The 10,048-nt window shown below is 29.4% G+C and overlaps 1 protein-coding gene across 2 annotated transcripts; it reads right to left on the bottom strand.

Moving 5' to 3' along the window:
• Positions 1–4,699: 4,699 nt before the first annotated feature.
• On the bottom strand, positions 4,700–9,843 carry LOC111920622 (uncharacterized). Of its 2 annotated transcripts, none has more exons than XM_023916198.3 (17): positions 9,445–9,843; positions 8,879–9,051; positions 8,473–8,577; positions 8,106–8,206; positions 7,942–8,020; positions 7,582–7,593; positions 7,413–7,478; positions 6,874–6,942; positions 6,722–6,778; positions 6,558–6,635; positions 6,353–6,450; positions 6,214–6,259; positions 5,982–6,097; positions 5,789–5,897; positions 5,271–5,324; positions 5,120–5,179; positions 4,700–5,033 (listed from the first exon to the last, which is right to left on the bottom strand). In XM_023916198.3, the coding sequence occupies exons 1-17, from the start codon at positions 9,725–9,727 to the stop codon at positions 4,839–4,841; spliced, it is 1,701 nt and encodes a 566-aa protein (XP_023771966.1). In that variant the 5' UTR covers positions 9,728–9,843; the 3' UTR covers positions 4,700–4,838. The 2 variants fall into 2 exon arrangements, with proteins under 2 accessions (XP_023771966.1, XP_023771967.1); XM_023916199.3 differs by having other exon boundaries at positions 9,480–9,694.
• Between the last annotated feature and the right edge of the window lie 205 nt (positions 9,844–10,048).

Genomic DNA, 10,048 nt, shown 5'->3' with positions numbered 1-10,048 from the left:
TAACTCATCAACAAATCGAGCACCACCATCGACTTGATCTTTGGTTCCCTCTCCTCATCATTAAATCACCCCACCTGGACTATATTATCTATTACCAAATATGGAATCCACAAAACCCAAACTGCCTCTGATTTCAAACTCAAACTTACCTTTGTTTCTTTGGTATACATACATCGACTTCCTTCTTCTTTTGATCTAATGTGAACAACTCAATTCTCTATATAGATTGGAGTTTCACTGAACCCGACCAACTTCGCCATAAAAGGTTTCGAGATGCACCTTTTCTCAGTTCATCGAACCTCCGCAACCCCCCACTAAAGAACAATTTTGGGGTTTCTCTGTTACTCCTTCACTTTTACAGATCATTATGTTGGGGTTTGTCTTTGACTGGAACCCTAAGATTCTTTTGAAAAACGATTTTTTGTTGGTTTTTGGATTTTAACTTGGGTAAGATGATAGACTAGTGTGTTGTTAAAGGGGAAGGGGGTTTCATTGTGTGTTTATGGGACCGGTGGTGAGGTTTGATCAGCAGAGGCTAATCAAAGGGAGGGGTATGTCGATGGAGTTGTGGAAGATTCTTAAAGAATAAATATGGGTTAGGTTTGGGAAGAGAGAGAGAGAGAGAGAGAGAGAGAGAGAGAGAGAGAGAGAGAAGGTACCGATGGAGAGGGTTGGGTGAGATTTTTTTTAATTATTCAAAATACCAAAATAAATAAAGAAAATAGATAAAAGAATAGAAAATGATAATGTTGACTTTTCAAGTGTATCAGAGACCAAAATCACGGAAAACTCTTAGTTTTTGACCTTCCATGCAAGTTAGAAACTTTTTTGACTTTATCCATAGTTTTTTGAATATCATAGGGACCAATCTTGTAGCTTTGTCTTATGAATAACTAATGAATAGAAAAGGCATTATGGTAAAAATCTAAAAGATTATTTTTTGAGCCTTTAAAGTTGTTTTATGTGACAAATGAAAGAATAGTTTATATATTAGTGTTTTTTTTTAAAGCTATTCAAATTAACATTTCAACAAACCTATTGAACTTTTTTAAAATTCTTCTAAATATACCATTGTTAACTATAAAGAAACTCAATAATTTAAATTCATTTTTTATGTCAGCTTACATATTTCAGCGACTTGTCATCTAACTTTACCGAAAATCGAACTCATTCCAACACCAAACCCAATAGGTTTCAAAAGCTGAAAACCAAACTTTTCAGTTTGGGTTTAGTTTTATCCCAAAACCAAAACATGCTTATCAATATTTAAAAGACCTTCCTAAACCCTAAAACCCTATTCTTATTTCTTGAGTTTAAAATGGAAAGTAAGAAAAGGAACAGAGAATAAATGGACATGAATCCTCCATATCCTTTCTTTGTGTCATCTCAATTTTGGGATGGATTTTATGGAAAAAAATGGCTCTACTTTCCTTCTATCCTTAATAATAATAATAATAAACCTTATTATATATATATATATATATATATATATATATATATATATATATATATATATATATATATTAAAATTTTGAAAGATTTTAAAAGTAAAGTTGGTACTTTTGTGTCAATTTTGGTCCTCCAACTTATAACATTGAACCTTAATCTTTATGCTTTTGTTTACACACAACCCTTTCATTTTGATTTGAATTTTTCATAACCTCGCATTTTATTACACATTATTAGTATTTAGTCTTTTGACAGAAATGGTCCCTCATCATTATTATTATTATTTTTAGACAAATTATTATATATATATATATATATATATATATATATATATATATATATATATATATATATATATATATATATTAAAGTTTTGAAAGATTTTAACATTAAAGTGACATCTTTTTTTTGTCAATTTTGGTCCTCTAACTTATAAGATTGAACCTTCACCTTTATGCTTTTGTTCACAAACAACCTTTTCACTTTGATTTGAATTTGTCATAACCCTCGCCTTTTATTACATATTATTAGTATTTAGTCTTTTGGCATAAATGGTCCCTCATCATTATTATTATTATCGTTAGACAAAATTACACGATTGGTCCCTGTGTTTTACCAGATTTAACATTCTCTTTTTGATTTTAAATTAATGTTTTATTTATTAGAAAATACCCACCCAATACCATAAACCCACCCACCATCTGCCATCACCACCACCGCCAAAATGACATAAATGGTCCATATGGTTTACCCATGGTGACAAATTCAGTCCCTACTACCTGAAAAGACCAAATTACCCTCACATTAACGGACAAAAAACAACCGTTTATATTTTCCGGATTGGTTTTCTAACCGCTGCCATACATGGCAATAAAGTTCAATTTGTGAGACCATTTCTTTATTTTCCTCATTTATTGCAAGAAATAATGATTTAGATTTCTTTACTTATGTAATTAGATGACAGTGTTTATCTTCCTTTACTAGATTATGTCAATGCAATTCAACATGCTACTTTATTTTACAAAAAAATACCGTCCGACCCCGGCAACGTTGGGGAATCTTTTCTAGTTAACATAGTTTTTATCATCTTTCGTTCTTTTTTCTACCTTAAACCAGGGCCGGTACAAATGTATATGGGGCCCGGGGCGAAAAGAAAAAAATGGCCCCTTAAAGATAAATATAATAAAGATTAAAAAAAATATCATTTACTATTGACTATAAACACATCCAATTAACAATAAGAAGCAAGCCAAATTTTTTATCTTTTGAGCTAGTTTGAGTTTGAACCAACTTTAGGCCCTAAAAATCATTTTGGTAATATATATATATATATATATATATATATATATATATATATATATATATATATATATATATATATATATATATATATATATATATATATATATATATCCCATAAATTTTGGGCCTCCAGGAGTCGTGGGCCCTGAACCGGCCCTGCCTTAAACCCTAAAACTAAACCTTAAAATTTTACGTGAAAACTATATGCAAATAATACGATAGACAAGACTAAAGTACAAGTCCACCATATAATCTACCAATTATATTCTTCGTAGACATATTTAATTATTACTTTTATTTATGTAAGTGATTGATTACTATAATACTTTATTGTCGTAGGTTACTATGTTTATAAAACTAGTTGATGCAAAATTAACCCTAAAATATGAATTGCAATAAAATGTTTAATAACTTGTTGCTAATATGATTACTTCACAACATGACAATATTTACCATGGAATTTCTCAAAATTTATTTGAGTAAATTACACGAATGGTCCCTATGGTTTGGGGTAATTTACACGTTTGGTCCCTAACTTATTTTTTTAACTCGGAAGGTCCCTATAGTTTGTTTTTGTTGCGCACTTGGTCCTTGTCTTACCTAAAAAGACTATTTTGCCCTTTATTTTTTAATTTGTTTAAATAAGGTGGGGGTAGGTAAGGTAAGGTGAGGTGGAAGTGAGGTTGGAGGTGTGTTCGTTTAAATAAATTAAAAAATCAAGGGTAAAGTAGTCTTTTTAGATAAGACAGGGACCAAGCGCGCAACAAAAACAAACAGAAGGGACATTCCGAGTTAAAAAAATAAGTTAGGGACCAAACGTGCAAATTACCCCAAACCATAGGGACCATTCGTGTAATTTACTCAATTTATTTCACAACCGGTTCAATTAAAAAGAAAAAGAAGAAAGAAAATAATTAGTGTTTTATTAACGAGACCTTATGTATTTCTTTTCCCATTAAAATTTGTTTAGAATCTATGGTCCAGATGAAATTACAATTATTTTGAGAAAATAACAAAACAATGGAAAAGAGAAAATGAAGATAATTTTTTGAAAAAACTAGGACTTAATTACTTAATGATAAATGCATATTCAATATATTAAATTGTTTTTTTTTCTACCATTAAGTTAAAACGCTCATAAATAACTTACGAGATTAAATCATGTACTTCACGAAAGTTTCGTACATCGGCAACACCCGGAGTTTTTAAAGGATTTGCAACATGTAAGACAACACATGATCCACTTTATAAAGAGGGCCTATTTTTATTTTTATTTTTTTAATACGCATATATGTATATATGTAATTGAACAAAAATATAGATGACTAATTAACTCCAAAAGATATCAGAAAATTGTTTCTTACTTTATTAGTTGTCTAATAACTAATAAAAAAAACTAAATTGATAATGGTGGTTAACATTTTTCTTAAGATAATACTTATAGATATCAGTTATCAAAACTAAAGTTGTTAAAGTTATATTTACAGTCCACAATGTTACAAGAAAGACTTAATGTATTTAGAATGATAGTTATTGAGTACGATATATTGAAGAGTATTAATTATGAACTATGAAGAGTTGATGACCAATAAGAAAAATATCATGATTCATGTAACTATATAAGATTATATATCGTATTTTCGTTTTTTTTTTGCTTGTTTTTATAACATTTGTCAATTTATCATAGTACTAACAAATTTTTGCTTACATATATGAAAAAAAAATTATATTTGAGAGTCCGTTTTTATCTTTCACAGAGGGTCAATGGGATGCCACCTTAGAAGTCCAAGAAAATATATAGATAATAATTTAAAAAAAAAAACACTTGTCCACCAAAAATAAATAAATTAGTTTGCAAGTAATCATTAGTGTCATCAATAAAGTAATCATTAGTGTCATCAATAGTTCCAATAATGACAAGTTACAACTTCATCAACACTTCATAGCATGTGAAATCATTATATATATAAAAAAAGTGTTGGCATTTATTTCAAAAGTGTGAATACACCAAATTTATACCAAGTTAACAATTTTATTCCTAAAAAAAACTAAAATTAAAAAATGTCGTGACATGACATATCAATTACTCATCTTTGGTAAGGCTTTGTGTTATTAGCTTCAACTCGCTTGATCTCATTTTGCACTTCTTCTAAAGTAGGTTTTCTTGAATTTTTCAAGCTATTGATTTTGGATGGTTTTAGTAAAGAAGAAAGATGTTTTAGACATGAGAGATACTCCCCCTTTATATCACCAAAATTAGATAACCCCTTCTCACTTCCAAACTACAAAACCATCATTTTCAAAACAGAACATAACATAACATGACAGACTGATATCAATAAGACAAAAATTGCAGCTTTCTTTTTACCTGTCTGAAAGCGGAAATGCAATCAAGAAGAGCTTTTTCGGCATCTGAATTTACCGTTGTCTTCTCAAATGGTAAAATAAATAAAATTAGCCAAAAGTTAATAACAAAAAAAAATTATAATCTCTAAAGGGGGGAAGAAGTTTAAACTTACGATTAACTCGGATTTAGTAACTTCGAGTTGGCTTAAAGTATTTAATGCTTGCAACTTTATAACATACAATAAAATAAAAAAATAAAAGATTAATAAATTAAATCATGCACAATTTAAAAAAGAGTAAATTACACGAATGGTCCCTATGGTTTAGGGTAATTTGCACGTTTGGTCCATAACTTAATCTTTTAGCTCGGAAAGTCCCTACTGTTTGTTTTTGTTACGTGTTTGGTCCTGTCTTACCTAAAAAGACTATTTCGTCCTTGATTTTTTTAATTATTTAAATAAACACACCCCCACCCCCTCATCTTACCTTACCTACCTCACCATTTTTCCATATTTAAATAATAGTCTTTTTAAGTAAGATAGGGATCATGCACATAACAAAAACAAACAGTAGAAACCTTCCGAGTTACAAAAATAAGTTAGGGACCAAACATGCAAATTACCCCAAACCATAGGGACCATTCGTGTAATTTACTTTTAAAAAAAAAAAAGAAAAAAAAGATGTTTAATACCAGTATAAGTAAAGCCGTATGCTGAGAGTGTGTATCTGTCCTAGATACTTCATAAGATTTACGGTTTGCTCCTTGTTTTTTTAATTTATCCAAGACTTGTTGTGCTAATCTGTTATAAGAAAATTAATTAATATAAAAAATATATAATACAATAATATAATAAATTAATAATAATAATTTAGTAATTTCAAACCTTGTTGCATTGCATAGAAGATCTTGTGCATTATCAAGTGCTTTAGAAGAATCTTTGTTTGTTTGGTTGAAAAGAAGAAGCTCAACCCTAGCTAAGTGAAGCATGTTGGCAGCTATCTGATGTATTAGATGATAATTATGTTATTTTTTTAATTATTTAATGGTAATTAATGAATTTTCTTTTTATGATTTAGAAATATAAAAAAATGAACATTATAAAGCATTATCAAAACCTGAATATGGCCTTCGGGAAGTAACTTTCTCCGGGAAACTAGACATCTAAAACACAAAAAAAATATCAAAATTCTTAAAAATAAATTTTCACATTTATGAATTTGTTTAAAATTATAAAAAATACTTAAGAATATAAACCTTTGTAGGAGTTCTTTTGCTTCATTCAAACTCCCTGATGACTGAAGAATCAATGCAAGGCTTTCAGCTGCAATCACAGTCTCCAGAGAATCCCATCCCTGAGTAAATAGCAATGTACTTTCATTCATTCATTTTTTTTTTTCTATATATAAATATAAAATGAATCATTAATTAATTTCATCAATAAAAAGATCAGAAATAAAACCTTTGACTCTTCCATAGCCTGTAAGATCTTTCTCTGTATGTTGATAGCTTCAGTGAGTTTGTTGGACTTGATATAAATCTGTAAGGATATATAAATATTATAAAATTAGGACACAATATATATAAATATTACTTTAAATTCTTCCAATTATTATTTATTATAACCTGAACAAGAGTACGTAGTCTTCTTGTGTATAAGAAAGATCCTCCTTGACCTCCTTCCTAAATAATTAAAACAAAAAAAAAAGATGAAAAGAAGAAATAGAAAGAATTTTATATTTTATATTGTAAATAAAATAATGCATTATATTATGCACCTCAAGTATCTTAATAGAATCCTTTATGAGGGCTTCAGCGTCTTTTTCATTACCTTGAAGGTCTAACACCTGTAATTCAAATGATAAAAAATTATGTATGACTTGTTATTTATGATAATAAAAATTATCGTTTTATGTAATGGATTTTAAATATAACAAGCTTTTGAAAACTATGAGTTGTTATTTATGAAGGTTTTAACAACCGAAAAGGTTTTAAATCTTCAGTTGTGGTTTTAACAAACATACTTATAATAAAATAATAAGCTAAAGTAATAAAAATATACAAATATTGTAATCATATAATACAAATAATGCAGCAATGTAACGTTTATTTGTCCTTTCTCAAAACTAATTAAACAAGAAAGATGGTTTTTTAAACATAAAATAAAGGTGTAATGCTTTAAATTTAATTACTACAAAAGATAAAGTTAAGTGACTAAATCAAGATGATGATGATGATGATGATGATGATGATGATGATGATGAAAATACAAGTATTTTACATTATGCAAAAAAAAAAAGAAAATAATAAAAAGTACCTTCCCTAAATGGTACATGGTCTCTGCATAATCAGCATGACCCTCTCCCAAAACTCGTCTTTTTATCTTTATATAAAAATAAAAAAAGAGATAATAATTAGATTAATGAAAATTATTAATATAAGACATGAAAATAAATAAATAAATCATGATGTGAAAAAGATCATACCTTTAAAGCACGCTGCTCATGGAACCACCAATCAAGCATATGAAAAGCAAGAATAATTCTAGTCAATTATAACAATAAAAGTTTTGTAATTTTGATGATGTGGCGCTGATGTAATCATATGATGCCTTACATGAAACAATTTAATTAGATAGTAACCATGTTTAAGATTTGTTTCAAGGTTGAAAGTTCAAAGTTGAGTTGCTATTAAATGCAGTTGTTTCAAATTTCAATAAAACACAACATTTCACAAGAATTCAATGAAACTTGGTTACTATTTAGTTACATTGTCTCTTTTCAAAGTTAAAAAAGTTTATGAAAGCTTGGTTTTCTTTATGATTTTATAATAAAATTATTATATACCTCATAGCAAGCATGAGCTTTATCCAATTCATTTTTGATAAGATAAAATTGACCAAGATTATGAAGGGCAGCTCCAACCCTACAAAAGATTTTTTTTTTTTAAATAAAAAAGTATATGAATTTTTTTCAAGAATATTGATTGACATGCATAATGGACAATGTACCTTATGTCATCATGTCCATATGATTCCTCAAGAATACTAATGGCATCCAAGTACAATGGTTCAGCTTTATCAAATGCCTTTTTAACTCTATACAACTCAGCCTGCAATCATATAGACTATGTACTTTATCTTTTTGTCCATAATATCAATGTTTTTTTTACATTTTTTTTACCCATAACAGCAATATATATATAACCTGAAACTTGTAAAATGTTTATCAGTAAAAAAGAAAATAAGTATGTTGTTATTATGGGTAAAAGATGGAAGGAGATTGTTATTAAGGGTAAGAAGTAAAGTATATTATATGAGTTTCTTGTTTACATATATTGTTATTATATAGTCAAATGTAAATCAGGGAGGGACCCACCAGGTTGTTACATGCAGAAGCAACATGAGGATCCCTTTCCCCAAAACCTTCTTTAGCTTCTTGCAATGCACCCATAAACAACCTCTCTGCATCCTCCAATTTTCCCTGAAAGAAAGAGCAAAATATGTGTATATGATATAACACAATAGAAAACAGTGACTCAAATATTATCAAGTGTTAAATGCAAGAAATAGAAGTGTACTTTCATTGATTTGTTTATTACAGCATCATACTTCCATTTCTTCCTATTACAACATTATAATTATACTTTGAATGAAATTGAAAGCACAACATTGTAACAGAAAGAAAATGAAAATATGAAGTTGTAGTGTAGTATACAAATAAATGAAAGAAGGTATTTCTTGCATTTAGCCCTATTACATATATTGGCACATAAAAATCTTGCCTGTAGAAATAGATCCCTTCCATTGTCAGTGAAGACTCTCCACTTGGATGTATGTATGTTTGATACTACTGATCCATCATCAATTTTGCGTAAGCCACCCAAATCAGTTTCAGTTAATTCAGTTGATGAATCTTCAGCCATGGCAGGGGTCGAACTTAATCCAAGAAATAGGGCTGCATGAACAATTTACTTAATTCTTTAAGAGTTAAGCTTCTCTAGTTTTAAGTAAACAGCATTATAATGGTGTAATAGAAAGAAATGGAAGTAGGATGCTGTAATACACACATAAATGAAAGTATGTTGCTGTTCTAAGGGAATTTCAAAAGGTTCTCATAAGGTTGTGCTATACACCAATGGCGTCGTCGAGAAGAATTACAGAACATCCATCAAAAATGACAGCATCAATAAACTATAATCGAACATTGTATCATGTAGTATTTCCGTTAAATTGCACTCGAACCTTTTAGGGAACTACATGTATTGTACAGATACCCTAGAAGGATCCTAAATTTAACTTGAATCCAATGTGTAATTAAGTTTCGCAATTAGTATGGTGGAATATTAACCTGGAAGTAATGCCACTAGGATAGAAGAATCGGACCTCTGTGATTTCTCAAACTTGACCAGAGGCATACGCCAATTACCGGAGATGAACAGGTGATCATGGCAACAAAACCGTGAAAGGTGAAACCTAGCTCCAGCTAGTTTGGCAACACCGGGTTCAACCGCCGCCTTGAGAGCTACTGGTTTGCTGAGCTCAGGTGTAGAGAAGATGGTTCTGATGAAAATGTCTCTAGGTTTTGTTGATAAAAATCTAGATGAAGATGATCGAAGAGCTCGTGAACCCATTTGATTGTCACCGTCGCTCTTCCTAAAATCCTACGATTCGTCGGTAGAAGTGAAGAAGAATCCAATCCGGTAACTCTGTGTGTGTGTGTTTTCTGGTAAAAGAAAATTGAGTGATTTTTTTTCTTATGACAATAAATTGAAAATTCATACAAAGTATATAAGATAATAATAACTTGTTCTTTTATTTATTTATTTATTTATTTTTTGGAAAATGACTCTAGATGGTAACTATCTATTGAGTTTGTTCTCATCGGTCAATTTCCTTTTTTTAATCCAATATACCATTGAATCTGTGATAGCCGGTAAAAAGGTTATGATGAA

The sequence above is a fragment of the Lactuca sativa genome, chromosome 8 (genome assembly GCF_002870075.4).
Source record: "Lactuca sativa cultivar Salinas chromosome 8, Lsat_Salinas_v11, whole genome shotgun sequence".
NCBI classification, from domain to species: domain Eukaryota; kingdom Viridiplantae; phylum Streptophyta; class Magnoliopsida; order Asterales; family Asteraceae; genus Lactuca; species Lactuca sativa.
This window is presented reverse-complemented; position numbering and strand designations above follow the sequence as displayed.

Coding starts and splice junctions, on each gene's coding strand:
- LOC111920622 (XM_023916198.3), bottom strand. CDS start 9,727: ATGGGTTCACGAGCTCTTCGATCATCTTCATCTAGATTTTTATCAACA. Junction 8,578..8,878: donor GAAGGGATCTATTTCTACAG/GCAAGATTTTTA, acceptor TCTTTCTTTCAG/GGAAAATTGGAGGATGCAGA. Junction 6,943..7,412: donor CCATGTACCATTTAGGGAAG/GTACTTTTTATT, acceptor TTTGAATTACAG/GTGTTAGACCTTCAAGGTAA.